Source organism: Podarcis gaigeae (assembly GCF_964106915.1).
Source record: "Podarcis gaigeae genome assembly, chromosome: 6".
Lineage (NCBI taxonomy): Eukaryota > Metazoa > Chordata > Lepidosauria > Squamata > Lacertidae > Podarcis > Podarcis gaigeae.
In genome coordinates this window covers 19,745,279-19,767,378 of record NC_139682.1, presented here as the reverse complement: position 1 = coordinate 19,767,378, position 22,100 = coordinate 19,745,279, and the positions used below count along the sequence as shown (strand labels likewise).

At 44.4% G+C, this 22,100-nt stretch overlaps 1 protein-coding gene across 4 annotated transcripts in view; it reads left to right on the top strand.

Annotated features, from left to right (window-relative positions):
- Nucleotides 1-9,537: 9,537 nt before the first annotated feature.
- The window catches only part of SLC9A8 (solute carrier family 9 member A8), a 62,120-nt gene continuing 49,557 nt past the window's right edge, over nucleotides 9,538-22,100 (top strand). For 2 of the 4 annotated variants that reach the window (XM_083744381.1, XM_083744379.1), the window contains exons 1-2: nucleotides 9,538-9,643; nucleotides 21,053-21,231. In XM_083744381.1, the coding sequence (XP_083600507.1) occupies nucleotides 9,612-9,643; nucleotides 21,053-21,231 (211 nt within the window). In that variant the 5' untranslated portion in view covers nucleotides 9,538-9,611. Of the gene's footprint in view, nucleotides 9,796-21,052; nucleotides 21,232-22,100 lie in introns of all 4 variants that reach the window. The other 2 variants (XM_083744380.1, XM_083744382.1) reach the window with 2 other exon arrangements.

Sequence of the window (22,100 nt, the reverse complement as noted above, 5' to 3'; positions counted from 1 at the left end):
GCATTTCCAACATTTGTTATCAACCTTATACATCTTTGCTAGTTTTACAGGTGTCATATACCATCTATAAAACATTTTCATCACATTCTCTTTCAGTGACGTACATGCTGTAAATTTTATATTCTCTTTCCACAATTTTCCCATTCCTCAAATTGAATATTGTACCCAAAATCCTTTGCCCACTGTATCATTACCGATTTAACCTCTTCGTCTTTCGTATACCATTCCAGCAATATCTTATACATTTTTGACAGAGTTTTGTACTCGTTATTTATTATGTCTTTTTGGAAAATTGTTTCTTTTTCCACATAACCTTTTCCCTTCAGATCTTTTTTAAATATTTCATTTACTTGGAAGTAATGCAGCCAATCATATATATACTCTTTAACTTGTTCATATGGCTTCAATTTCCATTTCCCTCCTTCATTGGTTACCAGTTCACCATATGTACCCCATTTTTCTCTCATATTAGTCTTCTTAACACTCATTACCTCTAGCGGGGACAACCAGTGTGGGACTTTTGGTTCCAATATATTTTTATATCTTTCCCAAACCTCTATTAAAGAACCCCTGAAGATGTGGTTTCCGAATCCTTTATGAACCCTCTTTTTATCACACCAAAGGTATGCGTGCCACCCAAATCTGTTATCAAATCCTTCAAGATCTAGTAATTCATTGTTTTCTAACTTTATCCATTCTTTTAACCAGCATAAACATGCTGCCTCATAATACAGTCTCATATCTGGCAGGGTGAAGCCTCCTCTTTCTTTTACATCCGTCAATAGCTTAAATTTTATTCTAGGCTTCTTCCCCTGCCAGATATACCTTGAGATCACTTTTTGCCATTCTTTGAAAATTCCTATACCCTTTAATATGGGTATGGTCTGAAATAAGAATAACATCTTTGGTAGCACCGTCATCTTTACCGTAGATATTCTTCCCCAAAATGATAATTTCATTCTGGCCCACACCTCCAGATCCTTCTTTATTCCCTTCCAAACCGGGATATAATTATTTTGATACAAGTCGATATTCTTAGGTGATAACCAAATTCCCAAGTATTTAACCTTTTTTACCACCTCTATCTCCGTTCGTTGCTGCATTAATTCAATCATATTTTGTTCCATATTTTTTACAATCATTTTAGTCTTTCTCTTGTTCAGTCTGAATCCTGCCACCCTTCCAAATTGTTCCATCTCATTCAATACCTCCTTTACACATTCTATTGGATCTTCCATAGTCAGTACCAAATCATCGGCAAAGGCTTTAACTTTATACTCATTTAGACCTACTGTTACCCCTTTTATTTGCTTGTTTTGTCTAATTGCATTTAAGAAGACTTCCAGAACCGTTATAAATAACAATGGCGAAAGTGGGCAACCTTGTCTTGTTCCTTTAGATATTTTTATATCTTCAGTAATAACTTTATTCACTATCAATTTTGCTCTCTGTTCTGTATAGATTGCCTTTATGCCATTGAAGAACTCTTGTCCCACCTCCATATGTTCTAAATTTTTCTGCATAAATTCCCAAATTACGTTATCAAAGGCCTTTTCCGCATCCACAAACATTAAAGTTGCTTGTTTGTCGCTCCTATCAGACAGATATTCTATAACGTTAATTATATTTCTTATGTTATCTTTCATTTGTCTGCCTGGTAGGAAACCTGCTTGATCTTTATGTATAAGTTTTATTAATATCTTTTTCAGTCTCTTCGCTAGAATTCCTGCAAAAATCTTATAGTCTATGTTCAGTAGTGAAATAGGCCTGTAGTTCTTAACCTGGGTTAAGTCCGAATCTTGTTTTGGAATTAATGTAATGTATGCTTCTTTCCATGTTTCTGGAATGTCCTTTCTTTTAAGATGTAGTTCATAACTTCTGTCAACGGGGTCACCAGCACATCTTTCATTTCTTTATAATAACTAGGTGTAAACATCTCTGTTAGTTTCTATTTCCCTCACTGAACAGCAACTGCAGTCACAAGACATTGTTTTGCATTCCACAGTCCAAGTTACTGTTGGATTTAAGAGTTAAGAATGTGGCACATACTGCTTATCCTTCTGCTGTGTGGACTACTCTGCTTGGGCTCAAGATAAGACGAGCCTGTATCAGCTTCAGATGGGCCGAAGCTGGTCAAAATCTCACAATCTCTGCCTCTTGGTCTCCTCCTTCTCTTGCTTCAGCTTCTGAGTCTGGACTTTCCTCTGACACAGCCTCTCCCTGCTCACTAAACCCTGTTATCTCTTCAGCTCCCAACATCTCCTCCTCCCAGGCTCCCTCTTCTCCCCTGTCCACTCTTCGTCCTTCCACCACCAATCCCCGGGTTCTGAGCCTTTGTCCCTTGGGGGTTCCCCAGTTGGTGCCTCCCACCACTCCTCTGTGTCCAGCCAGTCCATGACAGCCAATGAGTTTGCACCATGCACCTATTCTTTTTGACAGAGGCCCTTACTTCATACTAAACGTTTAAGAGGCAACGCTTCTTTGCAAGATTGCTTGCATTTCTAATTCAAAACTAAACGTTGCATTTCAGCTGACTGAACACCTTCTGTTAAATTTCAATGTGTTTCACAGGCTGAACCTATGCAGTCAGCAGCAAGAACCACAGAGGTCAATGGAACTTACTCCCAGGAAGCTATGCATATGAGTACCATTGCACTGATCCCCCAATTTACTATGCAATTTATGTTTTCCGGAAGCAGTATGACACAGTGGTTTGCTGAGTAAAATAACAGTCATTGTGTTTGCTAATATGTTACCAAGGTAGATTAACTCTCCCATGTTTAATCTCCTCTGATGTTTGCTCAGATTTCAGTGCAAGGCTGTTCCTTTGAACAGCAGATAATGCTGTCTCCCTTTCTCCCATTCAGGTTCCCCTCCATCGATAGACATTAAATCTTCATGTGTCTGAGGTCATGGCAGATTAATCTTTGCTCTTGTACACATGCAAATATAAAGGCATATGCATGGAGCACAAAATGTCCAGGCCTTGCTCCTCCTTCCATATTTGCTTATCCAGATAATGGAATCAGCTAAGAAGTTTAAGGTGCAGCTATTCTGTAATAAGTACAGTCATATAACTATTATGAGATTAAACATTCCTAAGCTAAAGTAAATGGTTATGCTCAGTTAACACATCCTGTTTCAGCAGCCAGTGCAAGGAAGGTACACTAATTACAGAATGCAATGTATGGAATTCTGGGAAAAGCCCTTTTCAGTGCGGAATGGTGCATAAAAGCAGCAGTCCTGCCTTGGTCACCAAAATGTTGGCAGATAGGCAATCTTATGCATACTTATTTGGGAGCAAGTCCCACTGAACTTGGTGGAACTTACTTCTCAGTAAGCATGGAAAACAAAATACGGTAAAAAATATGGAAAGCAAATTATGAATGAAAACATATGCAAACTAAAATTTTGGTAACTGGTCATTAAGGCACTTAAATATTGCTTTGTAAGTTAGGATGTTCTGGCGCAATGTGCATCATTTTGCACTAGTTTGCACTGGATCTCATTTGCCACTTTAATGCCCGTTCACCCAATTTGGAGAGATCCTACTCACAATCCCTTTTTATTTTTAGCGCCCCTGAGCAATTTGGTGCCATCAGTCAATGTGGCTACCACACTGTTCATCCCAACAGTCATTTATGAACAAGTGGGGATTTTATTAAGCCCCTGTACTGATCTTTGGAGGGACGCAAGTGGCGCTGTGGGTTAAACCACAGAGCCTAGGACTTGCCGATCAGAAGGTCAGTGGTTCGAATCCCCGTGACAGGATGAGCTCCCGTTGTTCGGTCCCTTCTCCTGCCAACCTAGCATCCTTTTATATATCTGAACATGGCTATCATATCACCCCTTAACCTCCTCTTCTCCAGGCTAAACATGCCCAGCTCCCTTAGCCGTTCCTTAGCTGTTCTAAAAGCACATCAAAGTGCAAGTAGATAAATAGGTACCACTCCAGCGGGAAGGTAAATGGCGTTTCTGTGTGCTGCTCTGGTTTCGCCAGAAGCTGGCCACATGACCTGGAAGCTGTACGCCGGCTCCCTCAGCCAATAAAGTGAGATTAGCGCCGCAACCCCAGAGTTGGCCACGACTGGACCTAATGGTCAGGGGTCCCTTTACCTTTTCTGATCTTTGGGGGATTCCACTTCCTCCATTGGGAGAGAATATCCATTTATTTAGCAAGCTTCATATACGGCTTAATAGTTAAAATAAATCTCTAAACTGTTTATATAAAATTGTCCATTTTTTTCTACTCTTTGTTTCCTGTTCCATAACATCAGTCATCAGTGTCACAGAAAATACTACTGAAATACTGTCCCAGTAGGAAGTGCAAGCAGTTTACTGTTTGAGACATACTGTACCCAAAACAAATTGTAGCAAAAATCCAGATTTCATTTGGTTACTTCCCACTAGCAAGGCAACTCTTTGAATACTCGTTGGTTTTGCAACTCGAATTGCAAAACCAAGCATATTTCCGCAACAACTTTTTTTTTTAAGGCTGTGGGTTATTTTAATTTTAATTTCCACTCTGGGACTATGGGTTAAGAAAATAAGTGCCTATCCCCAACTCATTTAAGACAAAGAATATAGCAGCTATTACTTTGTCTTTGCGGGGGAAGAACTTTCTTTGAAGAAATACAGTGACATCGTAGTGCCCAGACATATGCAACTGTGTTGTTTGGAGCTATATTCCATCTCTAAAGCTTATGTCTTTAAACAGATACATGTAGATTAACAACACATACACATATCTATATGTAGACTTACAACATTACACATTTTTCTGGACATCTGTTGTATTGATTCCAAGTATATCATGACAGATAATGTTTAGACTGCCCTGTAACATCCAGCAATTAAGGCTAAACACAGGATAATTTAGTGCCGTATCATTTTGGGTGAGATGTGGGGAGGAGAGAGAAGAGTCTCAAACAATAATAAAATTCCTGTGCACATTCAAGGAAGGAGTCAAGCCAACATTTACTAACAGATGCTTATTAACCATGCAAGCAGACAACCACAAATGAAAGCTTTGCAGATGGCTCTTTTTGAAAAATGGGGGGAAAATCCTTTTGTGCCACAGCAGCGTGTGGGCTGTGAAGAGTTTGGCTGATACACTTTTACCAGGTTGGCTCTATTTGCATTCTTCTCTAGTGCAAGCAAAAGTAAGTTTTGGGTTCTCTTTCTTTGCACGACTTAACCAGCAAAAACCATTTTAAAATGTCAGATTTCCTGTGCATCCCTGCCTCTCTTTCTTTCTCTCCCCCCCCCCCAAACCATGCCATTCCTCTGCGATGCGAGCCCACCCTCTTCAGCAGAATATTTTGTTCATCCTGTTATCTCAGTTATAGTCTTTTATCAAGGATGTCAAAGGTGCACTTGCAAAAGTGATACAGGGCGGCATCCAACATTCTTGTTCTGTTAGTGCTAAGATTTCCACTTGCACAATGGAACTTTCCCCCTCATCTCAGCCTCCCACCTATAATAAGCAATTCTTTATTCCCACCCGCCAACAAGTGTCAATCCCAGGCCCCAAAATCTGCTCTGCACGGTTGTTGGGGAGGAATTTCCATTGTACAGTCATAAGTCCTTAACGCTGATGGTATGAGTTTGTTGAATACTGCCCCATGGGTAAAACCACAAAGAGCAGGTGAAAAGAGCCATTAATAGCCAGAAGGTTTCAAAATACAATGGAGTAGAAATGTTTTTAAATGCCAGCATGATTATTTTTTTTAAGTTTGCCTGGTGCTTGAGACATGCCACATGTATTCTCTTGCAGATGAAGGTGATATTTGGAGACGGACACTGGCTGATGATTTTAGCAAGAAGGCTGGAAGGGGGAGGAGATCGCTTTCAAATATTCGGGTCCTGTGCCATTCAGGGCTTTAAGGTAGGGTGGCCACTTATGCATTGCCAATAAAGAAGCTTTGCATTCCCCTCCGAAATATGACACAAATTTGCAAAGAGTAATTTATATGTATAGCCGCAAATTTAGAAATAGTTACTATAATTTAAATATAGCTCCAATGCACATCACCTGTCAAGGACTGGCAGGATGAAGAGGAGTAGTAAGAGGCACCAGCTAGGGAAACCCCAAGGGAAACCCCAGAGAAGGAAGTCCTGCTCAGAACCAGGGGACTGGTGGTGGGAGACAGAGGATTGGTCAAAGGGGAGAGATTGGCAGGAGGAGGTGTTGGAAGCTGAAGGGGCAGCAGAGTTTAGTGAGCAGGAAGAGCCTGTGACACGGAAGAGTTCAGATTCTGAGGCTGAAGCAGAGGAGGGTGTGTGTCAAAAGACTGCTGAAGAATCCAGGGAGTCTCCCCCACCTGCTGCAAAAAGCTCCCCCCCCCCCGGTCTCTAAGACTGCACAGGATAATGAGGAGGGCAGAACAGAGGGCAGAGGACAGTTTGAGACTGCTTGGGAAATGTCCTGGAGGGGGCTTTATGGGTGGCAGAAGGCAGAGACCTTCCATCCTGGCAACTGTTCCATATGGGTAAGACCGACTGGGAAGAATTACTGAGACCACTAGGCTGAGTTGTATTCTGTTTCCTTGAATAAAGAGTTGCTCACTGGCATTGCGGATTTGCTTCCTTTTTCACTGACCTAGCTGTTGATGGGCAACGTCAAGGCCTCTCCCTTCGCAGGGTTCCTTACCTTTAAACCAGATTTGGACTGGGCGGCCCCTTTAAACAGAGAACACCTCCAAACGGAGGACTTCAAAAGAGAGGTCTGTGGAAAGCAGGGCACATGGCAACCCTGCGTTCAAGGTAAGCACCAACACTTCAAATTGGATCAGGAAAAGAAACAGGAATCCAGTGGAGTTCTTTTAAGACCGGTGAGATGGCATTTGAATCAGCAGTGCCAGTCAACTCTGTCTCGTGCATCCTGAACAGATTGCGGCATCTGTTTTCCTCCCCAGGGGCAACCACATATAGACCTCATTGCACTTATCTTGAGAGGCTGTTACACAGCCAGACTCTTGGTTCAGATGAGGTTGCAGCTGGTATAGCAGTCAAAGTCAATGAAAAGCATTCTCCACTCCCAAAGTCTCTTGGGCCCAAAAGGACAAAGGAGGATCCAGGACCACCACAAATCTGCAAACATATTTTTTCAGAGGAGTGTGCCTCCACTCAGAATTGGCTGGTTACAATCTCACAGGAACATAGTAACCTGCCTTATAACAAGTCAGACCATCTTGCTCAGTATTGTCTACACCAGGGTTGCCCAAACTGGGTTTCCAGCAGTTTCTGGACTACAACTCCCATCATCCCTAGCCAGCAGGACCAAGGGTCAGTGATGATGGGAACTGTAGTCCAAAACCTGGTTGTCTACACTGACCGGCAGCCCTACCTGGAGATGCTGGGAATTGAACCTGAGACATTATGTATGCAAAACCAATGTTCTACCACTGAGCTAGTCTAGAGGATCATCTTGTTCAGTAGAATATTCAAGTCACTTGGGAACTTATGTGACTTTCTCTGACCTGATTGGCGTCATGCCTGAAGGGAGGTCGCTGAATGGATGGGAAAGAGACAAAAGAGATATGCAGTTGTTCCCACCCACGTAGCTGGAAAATTCACACCATCTCAAGGCGGGGGATTGTACTACATGAGAACAGTTCCCACGATGCTGGTTTTGTCTGTGCAAGAAGGGCAGAAGCTGGAGTGAGAACACTGGGGATGTTGCGAGTTGTAGTCTAATGATATCTGGAGGGCACGAAATTGACCACCTCTGTCCTATAGACCAGCTATATAATGTACATCACAAGCATATGTATGTCACCAAACCTCAGTTCTTTAAAATGAAATGCCATTTCAGGAGGTGGAAACTTAGAGTGAAGGGGCTGGGAGGGGCGGCCTTACACTTTCCTCTCTTTCTACTTCCCTGCTTTAAATTCCCCCTTCCCAAGGTAGCACCAGGGCTCAGTTACATCTGTCTGCACTAGCATGTAGTGAGCTCCTCAGAGCAACCTGTAAAGGCTGGTATACAGCACAATCCTATACCTGTCTACACAGAAGTAACTCCTGTTATATAAAAATGGGGCTTACTGCAACCAAATGCAGGATAGAAGCCTTGTATATCATTTACAACAAAATTGATGAGTCTTTTATTCTATAGCTTTTAGAGAAGGCCATGTTGGGTTCTGTTTGTGGCTTGTCGGGCTTCCTGTTCATTCTAGAAAGCTGTTCCGTCCCACTTTGTGGTGACATGCTTGAAAACCAGCATCTTGCATGCAAAGACTTTCCCTTGTAAAGGGGGTTAACAGAGCTCTGGGACACAGACAGCACATGCAACTTCCTTAGCCTGCGCCTAAAAATATGGATGCTCACCACTTTTGAAAATGCAACCTGTTAAGTCTTTCGATCCAAAACAGGTTCAAATCAAATGTCCTATAACCAGGCTCATTAGAAACTTACAGAAACACCCAAAAGAATCTCCTGCTTTTTCTGTAGTTTGCTACCATCAAATAAAAATTTATGCCCGGCTGATCAAATACCTGCAGCGTGGGTTTTGAAAAATGAGGAAATATCCAATATGCTTCTACATACAAGGAGAGCGGAAGTTACCAGCGAGACCTATGTCCCGGAATCAGCTCTACCAACCTACCAAATTTTTGCTGCTAGCAAAACCTGTGAGAAAGTCACGTCTCAAGCACATCACCACAAAACCACACGGAGTGAAGCAATGTCTTCTTTAGCATGAAGAAGGGGGCCCTCACAAGCCACAGGCTCCATTGCAAACCACTTTTCAAAATACAGAATAACCACCATATCCAATGATTACTTGCTCAGTCATCATATAGAGCGAGCGAGCAGGGCTGTGAAGCCTGGGTGTCTTACTAGGTTTGTGAGGGTCTTCCTGGCTCTCACTGCTGGGCAAAGAACTCAAATTCCCAGCTCTGTTTCAGCCAAAGTCATAAATCTGATCGGTGCACAGCAGGAAAGGCACAGGTTACAAGGTACAACAGGTACCTAGGAAGTACAGATACATGGCTAAATGCAACCTAAGACAGTGATCCAGCTAGTGACAGGCCTCCCTCAGACAGCTGCCTCAGGATATCATGGTCGATGCTGTTTAGCGATTGTACTTATTATTAATGTTTTTTTCCACTGTCAGGGAAGCATGAGGTCCTTAGATGAGGCCCATGAGATATTTTGAATGCCATTGGAAAAGATGTATGGGTTGATGGGGAGAGTGTGCCATTTTTTGGCTCCTTTAGGGTGGCTGTGCTCTACTTCTCAAGAGGACTGTCATGTGTCATAAGTCATTCTGACGAAGATGGAAAGGGCTACTTTTTCCTATCATTTAAAATGTATTATATGTACTGCATGTATGCAACGCAGTCGTGGGCGTAGCCAGGAATTTTTTAATATATGTTTTTAGGGGATCGCAGTCCCAGCTGATAAGCTGAACAGAAGCGATACGAAAGGATAAGGGACCAGGGCGGGACGAGGAATGTCCGCGTCACTCATTCCTGGGAATCCACACGCAACTCCTTGTCTCGTTATCGTTTCCCAGCACAGCGGAACAATGCGCCAACCACGCGCCGGTGACGCCGCTGCCAGGAAACCGGCGCGCCTCACTCGCTCGATACCCACCCCGCCCTTTTGCCATGGAAACGCCTCGTCCGGAGCCCAGAGAGGCGTAAGCGAGAACCCGGAAGTGTGCCGTGGCCGGTTTAGCCCCAGCTCTCTATGGTGGCGGGGTGAGGGTGGGGGTGTGCGGTGAGGTAATAGTTTTCCCTCCCCAGTTAAGATCCGGGAGGGAGAAGAAAGCGAGGAAATGGCGGAAATGGAGTGAGTGGGTTCTCCTGGCGGAGGGGGAGGGGGAAAGCGCGCCCTGTGAGAGGGGCTGGCAGGCGCGTCCGCGGGGAAATCCCCGGCAGGCCTGAGGCGGGAGGAATCGAGGCCCCGGTTGCCAGGGCGATGTGGGCGAGAGGGAACGTGGGAAGGCGAGGCCGGGCCAGGCCAGGCAGGCGCTGAACGGGGCAGAGGGAAAAAGAGCCAGGCAGGCGCTGCCCTGCCCCTCAGCGGGTGCCCTCATGAACCTGCTCGCCCCAGGGGCACGCGCCTCTGAGCATGTGCGGAGCGCCTTGGGGTCAAAATCCCCCCCCCCACCCCGGGGGACGTGAGGTTCGCACCCTTGTTTTCGTCTGCCTCAGCCCCCTGTCCTGAACCAGCCGCGTTTGCCAGTTAGAATGAGGATGTTGGGCTACAAGCCAGGAAGCCGGGGTTCAGATCTTTGGTCCGTCTGAAACATACATTGGGTGACCTGGGGATAATCCCTGGCCAGGTTCACACATAGGCTATTTGCCCTAACTGGGGGGATCATCCGGACTGCTGTTCGTGCCGCAATTTCTAGGCACAGCTTGTAGGCATGGGGTCAGAGTGGGTTTCTTTTCTTGACTCTCCACTTTCTCTAGGAAAACTCAGGGCTCATCCAGACTTCCTTTTGTGCTGTTTCTAGACACAGGCCAGCTTTAAAGAGCCGTATCTTTGAGTGCTTTTTTGTTTTGTTTTTTGCCTCGGTGCGTGAGAAAACCTGCTCCATACCACAGAATGGGAGGAAACTGTCATCCTCAGTTTTTTATGAGGAAAGCAATAGGACAAAAACAGAACCACCATTTGCACCCGTGCGCTGACCTGTGCCTAGAAATTGTGGCGGAAACAGAAGTGTGTATGCTGTGGTTTGGTATGAACTCATGTGGGTTACCACAGTGAAGATTGTGGTTGCTGGACATTCTGCTGCCACGCTATGCAAGGCTAAACCATGGTTTGGCATAGTGTTGCATCCTGAACTCAGGCTTATGATTTGTATCTCTCAGACAAACCATGCATAGTATGCTGAGAACTGCCTTTGGTTACAGCTTGTGATTTGTCTGGAGTAAGACAAGCAACAAGGCAAGGTTCAGACATATACCGTATTTTTTGCTCTATAAGACTGACTTTTTCTGTGTGTGCCTCTTATGGAGCGAATGCAGGCTGCGCAGCTATTCCAGAAGCCAGGAACAGCAAAAGGGATCGCTACTTTCGCTGCGCAGTGATCCCTCTTGCTGTTCTGGCTTCTGGGATTCAGAATATTTTTTTTCTTATTTTCCTTCCCCAAAAACTAGGTGCGTCTTATGGTCTGGTGCGTCTTATAGAGCGAAAAATACCTAAGCCACATCGTGGTTTAGTCCTGAGTAGCTCAGCAGCAGTAGAACCAGAGGAGGAGCAGGGCCTAGATTTTGATTCCAGGAACCTGCTTATTTGTGTGAAAACATGGTTTAGCCTGGGGTTATGTCTGAACCAGTTTATAGTATCAGCCTAGTTTACTTTACAGAGGTGTTCTGGGGATGGAAAATTGGGGAGGTAGGGGAGAATTGTACAGGCCACATTGAGCACCTTGGATATAAAAATGTAAAATAAATTAACATTAGATTGCTATCCCATCCTTTGGAATTTATGGCAGCATACAAAGTCCTCCGTTCCCTTTATCTGTTGTCCAAATGTAAAATCTACTTTGGGCAGTATGCTCCCATGCATTTAAGAGATGCCTTTTATTCTTCTGTTGACAACCTGAATGCTTGCACACAAATAGCTCATAAAAGTGCTTTTAAGTGTTGCATGTGAATACACACCTGAGTCAGCATATAGGGGCCCTGAGGGTATTATCAGCTCAAGTTCCAGATGCTGGTACATGTCATTTGATAAATCAAATCACTTATGCCAGATAAGCTGATCCACAATCAAGGACATGTTTCTCCTCTTCACTTCCTCCTGTGCATGGATTTATCTGGAGTTCTTTTCTATAATAGCTTAGTATCTCAGGGTGGGTGCAAATCATATACCTAGCTAACCACTTCCAGTCAGCACTTTGCTTTCAGCTAAGATTTGCAAGTATGTGAGAAGTGGGGTGATTAAGCGAGATAATTAAGTGTGGATGCCTGTCACTCCTCCCCAACAAATCAAATCACCTACAGAATAAACAAAAAAAAATTCCTTCCAGTAGCACCTTAAAGACCAACTAAGTCAGTTCTTGGTATGAGCTTTCGTGTGCATGCACACTTCTTCAGATACACTGAAACACGAAAGCTCATACCAAGAACTGACTTAGTTGGTCTTTAAGGTGCTACTGGAAGGAATTTTTTTTGTTTTGACTATGGCAGACCAACACGGCTACCTATCTGTAACTGCACCTACAGAATATTAGAAAGCAGAGTTGGTTGTGCTGCATGCAGTCAGCTGCAGCCCCTGAGTATGATCAGCACATGGCATGTCTACCAGTACTTGCCAAGTTGCTAGGCTGAAAAAGAGCTATTACCGCCTTGCTGTATACTTCTTTTCAGCCTCAGCAAAGCCCCTAGAATTGGTTTGGGGCTATCTTAGACGGGAAGGGAGAGGATGTTTGTTAGCTTCCTTCCTTCCTATTTAATCAAATCATCTGCTCAAAGGGATGGGCACATTAGGTAAATTGCAGGATGGCGCAACACATTTACAGGGAGAACTGGCTGCTGACTGAAGGAATATTGAGCCAGAGAACCTATCAAAACATAAGAAAAGCCCTGGTGGATCAGGCCAAAGCCTCATTATAATCCCACATCCTCTACTCACAGTGATTCCTAGCAAGTAATAGTCAGAGGTGTACTGCCTTCAACATTAGAGAAAGAACATAGCCATTGTGGCTTGATAGCCTTGTCCTCTGTTAGTTTGTGTAATCTTTCAAAGTAATCCAAGCTGATGGTCACTAGTACATCTTGTGCCAAGTAAAGGACCCCTGACCATTAGGTCCAGTTGTGGCCGACTCTGGGCTTGCGGCACTCATCTTGCTTTATTTGCCGAGGGAGCTGGCGTACAGCTTCCGGGTCATGTGGCCAGCATGACTAGGCCGCTTCTGGCAAACCAGAGCAGCGCACGGAAATGCCGTTTACCTTCCCGCTGGAGCGGTACCTATTTATCTACTTGCACTTTTTTTGGCATGCTTTCAAACTGCTAGGTTGGCAGGAGCAGGGACCAAGCAACGGGAGCTCACCCCATTGCGGGGATTCGAACTGCCGACCTTCTGATCGGCAAGTCCTAGGCTCTGTGGTTTAACCCACAGCGCCACCTGCGTCCTCTTGTGCCAAGTAGCTGTAAGAAAAGTGAAGGGGGGTAGCAAGTTGACTTGTTTTTCCTTCTCTCCGCCCCCCAGCAAAATATTGCTGCTCCCCACTTGAATTTCTTTATGTTGACACACTTTTTGCTAGAGGTTTTTGAGGTTAGTTAGGATGAGGGACAACAACTTGTGGACCTAGTTCACACACCGATGCACTTCACAATTGTTTCACAAAGAAGTGGTTAAGGGAACAATCCTGTATACAGCTGGTGGTATAAATTGAGCCGGAATAAAGTACAGTGGTACCTCTGGTTACGAACACTTCAGGTTACAAACGCTTCAGCTTACGAGCTCCGCTAACCCGGAATTAGCTGCTCCTGGTTGTGAACTTTGCCCCAGGATGCGAATGGAAATTGCACGCCAGAGGCGCGTGCGCAGCAGGAGTCCCCATTAGCGAAAGCGTGCCTCAGGATGAGAACAGTTTCAGCTTAAGAACAGACTTAAGTTCGTAACCAGAAGTACCACTGCACACCAGATCCAAGCTCCATTCAGGAGCAGGGCTGTTGCTGGCTGAGCTGGCCTAAGTCTGGCAGATGGAAAACAAGCCTATAAAATAGTGTTTGAGTTTACTCCACTCTTTTTGTTGGCTTAACTGGGTTTCTGGCTTAACTGGGCGCTGGGTTGCCATGTCATGTGACTAAATTTAACAGGCATAGGATTCAGCCTGTCACCCCTCTTTGGTCCCACCCGTGCCACATTCCCAAGCAGTACTTCTTTTTCAGCCATGGCTCAGCAAACTGGGTGATAGGTAAATTAAGGCGGCGTAGTCCAGAAATCCACTCTATCCCCTATCTCTCATTTTTACATTAGAGGTTCCTTTGCATGTAGTGTGCAAGTTTAAGAAAGAAAAAGAAAAAATAACTTTTTTAAAAAAATATGGTTTGTAACATTCTTTTATTAAGAGTCTTTGAAGGTATTCACAGTAAAGGACTTAGGTAAATAGCTGTCAAATATCAAACAGCAGTAAGGATTTTATATAAATGATACGATTTACATAAGTGTAGAAAAAAGAAAGAGACCAGAGCACCATCACCCCAAAGTTGTGTCCTTCAGGTTGTGGCTGGAGGGGTGAGCAAAGCCATTACTAAGAATCTTTGGGGAAAGTGTGGACATCTCATAAGAGTTTGTTGGTATATGGCAGGTTGGCATATGAGTTTGGGCAAGAAAAAGAGGAGGAAGCGGCAGATTAGAGGCTTGATAGTTTAGCAGAAAGGTACAAATGTAGAATTTGAATGTATGCCAAGCTTTGGAGATTCTCCCTGCCCCACATACCACGGTTAGCATGTGCCCGTCCCCCACCACTCCAGCAAAGCTTCACCAAGCTGCCAGAATAATGCTTCACCTGATGTGATGTGGGCACCATAAATCATTCTGAATTTTCTTTGAATGTGGGCCTAGGGATGCCTCAGGGCTCTGCTTGCAAACCTCAGAGAAGTCTTGTGTGAGATCAGTTTTTTAAATTTATTTTTAGTTATGCATTTCCAGCATACATTATACATACCTTTTCCCATCCTATCAGATCTAATACAGAATTCCCAACCTATCTTTTATTGACATCCTATTACAGATTCCTTAGTTTGCTACATCTCCATGGGTTATCTATTCTTTTCTCCTTCCATTCATGATCCTTTATTTTGCCTGCTGCTGATCACAGATTTATCCCTGCTTGTAGATTTATCTTAGTATCACTTCATTTTAAATACCCTTCAAATTGTTCCCACTCGCTTGTCATTATCTTTCCATCTATATTTCTTATTTTGGCTATCATACTTGCTAGTTCGACATATTCTATTAGTTTAAGCAGGCATTGATCCTTTGTTGGGATAGCCTTCTCGTTCCACATTTTTGCGTACAGTATTATTGCGGCTGCTGTTGCATAAAGAAGTACCGTATTTTTTGCCCCATAGGACGCACCTAGATTTTTTTGGGAGGGGGAAAAAAAGAATTTTTTAAAATCTCCGCAGCACCCCCCGTGCTTTAGGCTGCAGGCTGCCGCCCCAAGCCGTGCACGCCCGGCGGAACCTCCTGCCGGGCGCGCGAGGCTTGCGGATAGCTTCCTGAAGCCTGGAGAGCGAGAGGGGTCAGTGCGCACTGAGGCTTCAGTGAAAGTCTGGATTCGCCCCATAGGATGCACACACATTTCGCCTTCATTTTTGGAGGGGGAAAGTGTGTCCTATAGGGCAAAAAATACGGCAAGTTTTTAACTTTGTTTGGTCTTTCCTCACCTACTATTGCTAAGAGGAATGCTTCTGGGTTTTGTGGGCACTTAAGCATCTTTTTTAGTTTGCTATATATAATTTCCCATAGTTTGTCCCCACAAATTTGCATTGCCACCACATGTGAATTAAGGAGCCCTCTGTATCTGAACATTTCCAACATAAATTTGATCCTCTTTTGTACATTTTTTACTCTGTCCAAACCCCACTCATCCTGGTGGCTCTTCCTCTAAGATTGATCCCTTAGTTTTACAGTCACCGTTGAGCCATTGCTTAATGACGTTGCATTTTTATATCATTTCCTCTTTTTTCTGATGTTCAGATTGTGAGTATTGTTCCTTAAGTAGCCAAAGCAGTACTACGCCTGCACAAGAGGGTTTGGAGGAACCCCAAAGTGAGCTGAAGTACATTTTTTTTAAAGGAAGAGAAATTATAAAGGGGGGAACCTCCAACATACCCCAGTGAGTTTTAGGTGTGCTAAAATTCTGACTGACTATTGGGGGTAAAATGCCCTGGAAAAGCAGTGGTGGGGAAGGAGAAATGGAACAGAGCGGCTAGAATCTGAACAGCAGCACCTCACTGCAGCATTTTGAAGCAGGTCATCTTTTATTGGTATTCTTCAAAAAACAGCACTACATGTATTTTATTAAACATGAGCATTCTTTGTAAATATAGCAAAATAGCCTGAAATAGCAAGAGTAGGCCAGAGTTCCCAGTCTTCAGAAGCAGGCTTTCAAACTGTAGAGATAATAAAAAAGGGAACAGCAGCTTTCTTTGCTTATTATTTATGGTTTATTTTATTTTCTCACTCTTATGTTTATCCTGACTTTCTTCCCAGAGAAGCCCAGGGCAGCAAACAATACAAAACAAAAGCAATGCAAACAGTATCAAAATAATTAAAAACATTTAAACATGAGTAAGGTATCCTCCGGGATGCGGGTGGCACTGTGGTCTACTCTAAACCACTGATAGGGCTTGCCAATCGGAAGGTCGGTGGTTCGAATCCCCGCGATGGGGTGAGATCCCATTGCTCTGTTCCAGCTCCTGCCAACCTAGCAGTTTGAAAGCATGTCAAGTGCAAGTAGATAAATAGGTACTGCTCCGGCAGGAAGGTAAGCGGCGTTTCCGTGTGCAGCTCTGGTTTCGCCAGAACAGGCTTAGTCATGCTGGCCACATGACCCAGAAAAGCTGTCTGTGGACAAAGGTCAGCTCCCTCAGTCAGTAAAGTCCTTTACCTTTACCTTTACTAGGTATCCTCCTTTGAATGTGGGCCCTTATATTACCCAAACAGTATAAAACACATGAAAGGAGGTATCAGCAGGCTTTGGGGAACCCCTCCCCAAGCTAGCAGAAGCACAAACTATATTTTAAAAATACCTATAAGCCACCCCCCCAAAAAAAAGACGGGCATTTTTTATACTAAAAGTGGCAGTTTAACTCTTAGGCAAGCATGCTGTGCAACCTAAACCTACTTCTTTGTTTCCTTAACTTATTTGGTGAGTTTTTCTCTGAGAAAAGCTTGTGACATGCTGAGGTTTTGCATATAGTGGCTCAAGATATGACACCATAATTCCTGTTGTGAAATAAATTCACTTTGCCCTTTGGCCATCCCTGCTCCACTACAGTGGGCACAGAATGCTGATTAACTGTTGGATAGGTGTTAATGAGTGTAATGGTTCTAGGGGTTGCTTCCGTAAAACGGCGCCACACCTGGCTGGGTTGCCTGAGTGAACCTTTTCTGTCCGGACAGCCACTCACCCGTGGCTGTCTCAATCTCTGGCAGAATCCGTCAGTGGGCGTTTCTTGAACTTCTTCCAGCAAAGAAGCTCTTTGACGCGTAGTCTCCACCTACTTTCCCTGCGCGGAAGCCTTCTGCGCAAGGAAGGTGTGGGCAGTGGAGGACCCTTACTCTCCCCGCTGGTCCCCGGCGAGGAGTCATGGGACCGCCTCACCGATTCCCCCATCTGCCCCCCTTCTCTACTGGTGCTACGCTGATTCCCTTCTCAAGAAGATGGGCTGCCTCTCCCCATCCCGCGACGCTCTCTGGAATCCCTCTGGAGCCCGCCCTCTCCCTCTGGCCCTGATGGCAGTTCCCTGACAATGAGAAATAGGTGGGAGAAGAAGAGTGAAATAGCATATGCTGGAAAAAGGGCATGTTTGGCTGGCTGGCACTTTGTACAGAAGTGCAATGTACTGCAACATTTTATTGCAGGTCCCAGTTATTTTCACCTTTTATAGATAAAAGCTTATGATATCCTGCAGTCCATGTCCTCTTTTAATCCAGTACGGAATGCTAGAGTCCATTTGTCATCATGTGCTACTATTTGTTTTTGCCACGTGCATGACAATATACCAAATACTCCTGTCTTGTTGAATACTTGAATATATGACTGCACCATAATAATTCAACTTGTATTTTCCCCTTCAGACTGATGGGTTTTTGCAGGTATATTCTGCAACATGCCATCAATTGAATAATATTGCATTAGTGATAGATTTACACTGGACTGTCCACAAACCATTCCACTTTATTGCTTGTTCTGCAATAATTCCCCAAGGTTATGTTATTGCCATTTGGAGGGGCATTATTGCACTATAGTGCAATAAAAGTGGAACAAAAAGTTACAGGATTTCAACAGGAAAGTATGGAGCATGCACTGTTTGGAAACAAAGCAGAATGTCCACCCCAAAACATTTGCTGGCCCAAAGCAGTATTGAAAGAGGAATCATATATAACCTCCACAGTACCATCATAAACACCAAACAACATTGATGTAGCATAAAAAGGATGTTTTGAGGAGCCCATTGTGTCTAGCAATAATTGCCCATTATTTCCATCTTGGCAAGAACTCGTATATGTCTTCTCACTCCCCTTTATCTTCTGCTTCCTTGAGAACACCTCAGGTTCTCTTGGGGTCTTTCTGTGTTGTTTAGGTAGCACAAGACCACCCTCCCCTCCCAGTCATCATTATCACAAAGTGCACGATCCACATCCGGGCCCCCGCCTGCCTCCTGCCTCATCATCCAAGACTGTCATATTCTCAATTTCTCACCAACTTGGCCTAGCTCAGTGGTGTCAAACTTTTTTCAAAGAGGGCCAGCCAAAGGGCCAACCAGAGTTGTTGAGCTTTTTTAGGGTTAAAGTTGCTGAGGGTTTTTTAGGATTTTACCCCAGGAAATAAACTGCCATAGGGGCCGAAATGGACTTTGGACATGCCTGGCCTAGCTGCTTTTAACTCACACTTGAGAAGGCCTCTGACATTCTCAGCGGGCTTAGAGATTGATTGTTTGATTTCATTTCTTAAATTTTTATATTGCCCTTCATCCAAAGATCTCAGGGCGGCTCACAGCATAAAAATACAGAAGAAAACCACAGAGTACATAATAAAAACAAAACAAGCCAATAACCTGCCCCCTTTCACAAAAGGACAAAGACTGTTAATCAGCCAAAGGCCTGGTTGAAGAGGAAGGCTTTTGCCTGGCACCTAAAGATGTGTAATGAAGATGCCAGATAGGCATCCTTGGGGAGGCATTCCACAAGCAGGGAGCCATTTCAGAAAAGGCCCGTTCTCATGGTTCTCGTGGCCCGTTCTTGTGTTGCCAGCCTCCCATGGAGGAGGAACACGAAGAAGGGCCTTAGAGGATGATTGCACAGTCTGAGCTGGTTTATACGGGGAGAGGCAGTCTTTGATGTATTGTGGTCCTGAGCTGTTTAAGATACTGGTTGCATGAAGGTACCCTAAGGCATCTACCCTCTCTTACAAGGTTTAAGTCCAAGGATCAACGTGGTTGTCTCTTCCCTCTCAAAGAAGTAGAACAAGAGTGCAAAGCAAAGTGCATAGCTGCTCATTCATCACAATACTGCCATGTAATTGAAGCATTCTGTGATATCCCTACCACCAATACTCCTGCTTGCTTTCTTCTGTAACCTGCTTTCTGCAAATTGTGGGTGGGGTTTTTTTTTTTTTTTTGCATCACACTGGGAAGATTTACATCCAAGGCTGGCAGATAAAACATCAGATACAGGGGTTTTTTGGTGTGTTTTTTAATGTCCTTGCTGCTTTTCCTTTCTAAATGCTGACATGGTCCTCAGTTGCTGGACCTTGTGCAGTTGGGCTTAAGCCTTGCTCCATAAGGCACTGAATTTCTGGAAAATCACAGGCCTCCTGGGGCCCAGCTACTTCTGCTGGCTCTTTGCCCAGTTCCACCACTCCCCTCTTTGATTTGTGAATGCCCTTTTTTGTCCCTGTATAAACTTTCTCTTGGAAGCCTTTGCTCTGTGCAGCAAAGCATTTACTGTAGCCTCTCTCCTGGCTTTTGCCTGCTCTTGTTATGTTTTGCTTTGCATCTTGCCTTAGCTGGCCCTTTCCTGATATCTCACTTTCACAAACCCTGCTAACTCCTTTTCTTCCTGCACTTACCTCCTTTTGTGGCTGCCTTTCTAGAACTGACCATATCCCTTGCTGAAATACATTCTATCTCCATCAGCAGCTTTCCCCAAATCACCTCCCCACTCCTGTGAAGATCCAGCTCGTCCTCCTCTTTGTCCAAAGGGACCTGATCCTGCAGGGAATACTAGCCAATCCTTGAAAGCTGCTGACTATTCATGAGCAGAGAGCCGTTTAAAACACCCACAAACACCCACACCCACACACCCCATCTTCCTTTGGCATCTTTAATTTGTTTTTTGTCTAGGCAGGCTCAGTGCTGCACAGCAGAAAATTTAAAGCAGCAAAACATGTCGCCTCGCATACCCGAGGCAACATATACGTATATAGGAACATGTACTTAATGAGCACTTAATTTCAGTGTAGCTTCTTACTGAATACTCTATTGTGGCATCTGACACATGTTCATTCAGAGCAGAAGTGCAGGACACTAGGGTTTCTGACAGGTGCCCACATTTTCACAATTTTGGGGGGGATAACGGGGGGGGGGGACTTTGTCCAGTGAACATTTACTGTGTACTAAATCATTGGTGGGGGTGAGAGTAATTCAGAGATAGTGCTTTGCATGTATAACATCCCAGGTTCAGTCTCTGGCATGTCTAGTTAAAAGGTTCAGGTGTCTGCATCAGACGGGGAATGACCTTTTCCTGAAAACTCGGAGATCTGCTCCTCCTCTGAAACTTCAGCAATGGACTAAATCAACAAATTGGCCTTATCAGGCATCGGCAAACTTGGCCTGCCAGATGCTTTGGGACTACAACTCCCATCATCCCTGACCACTGGTCCTGTTAGCCAGGGATGATGGGAGTTGTAGTCCCAAAACATCTGGAGGGCAGAGTTTGCCTATGCCTGGTCTATATCAGTGTTCTTCAACCTTGGCTCCTTGGGTATTACTGGACTACAAATCCGATCCAGCTGTGCCAGTGGTCCAGGATGATGGAAGTCGCAGCCCGGCAACATATGGTGTTCTCATGGTTGAAGAATACTGGTCTGTGGTCTTAGGCAACATCACATGTTCCTAACCTTGTTTTTAGTGCATGCAGCTGAGTGTAGGTAGTTCAGTATGTGGACCAGTTTATTATATCAAGAATGGCTGAACATGTGGACCATGTTTATTATATCAAGAATGGCTGAACTGAAAGCATAACTTGAAAATGAGTTTTTAGCTTTCAGTGAGTCATTCAGTAATGATTCCTGCTGCAGGAAAACCAGCTGAGTGTCTCCTCAGTCTGACCTGGGTGTGTTTTATCTTACAGGTTCTCAAACGCTACCCACGAAGTGCTCAATGCCACCCTCCACACCACGCTGGCGCTCACCACAAAGCTGGTGCTTCCTACACCTGCCAAACCTATCCTTCCAGTGCAAACTGGGGTGCAAGCTCAACAAGAGGAGCAGTCAAGCGGCATGACTATATTCTTTAGTCTTCTTGTATTAGGTGAATGTGCATCCAAGACTCTGATTAGTTACTCTTGGCTGCTCGCCGGAGCAAATGCAGGTGGACAAGTGGAAACATAGGAACATGGGTAGCCTAAACATCTCTGTTACCCAAGTCCCCTGTTTCACTGTTCACAGGCCACCCTCACTTAGACTTCATTTCCATGTTTGCTATTGGTCCCTGGTGTTATGTTTCTGATCCTTAAAAAACAAGCAAACTAGTCTGCTTCTGAGGGTCTGAAGTCAAACAATACTTGAGAAAATATCTCATAGTACTTTCTTTTCTCCTCCCCGTCCCAATCGCTAGCTTTATTTCAGTGTGGAACGTTAGTAAACTTTTTTGTTCCTTTGAGTTTTTGCATGGTTTTTGTTTGCATGCTTATTTAGTGCATATGAACTGGGCGATTCTCTTTGTGGATTGTTGTATTTACACAAGCCCATGAGATATTAGGGACCTGTTAAGATGATCTGCCCTCAGAGGCTGATAGATTTGTTTAGTTTCCAAATGGCTTTGGGGAATTTTTCCAGATAATATGACTGGCTGTTTTGCTGAAGCCCTGGTTGATCTGTGGAATATATGGATGCCCCATCCCACTTGATGGGAGACTTGTTGGTATATACCTGTGCTGATGGCATTGAAACAAGCTAGGATTCTGCTTGAATGCATGTGAGGAAAACTCCAGAAAAATAGGATGGAATGACAGTGAATGCTCATTATTGAGCCCTCTCAGTGGCAGTGAAGAAGACACACTTTGCTGCTTCCTTTGCATCCTCGCTGTCATGCTTTTCTGGGTACTGCAGGGCCCACAGTCATTTGTTCACTAGTATTCATGCCATCGCAGAAGAAGAATAGCTCTGTTAGCACCAACA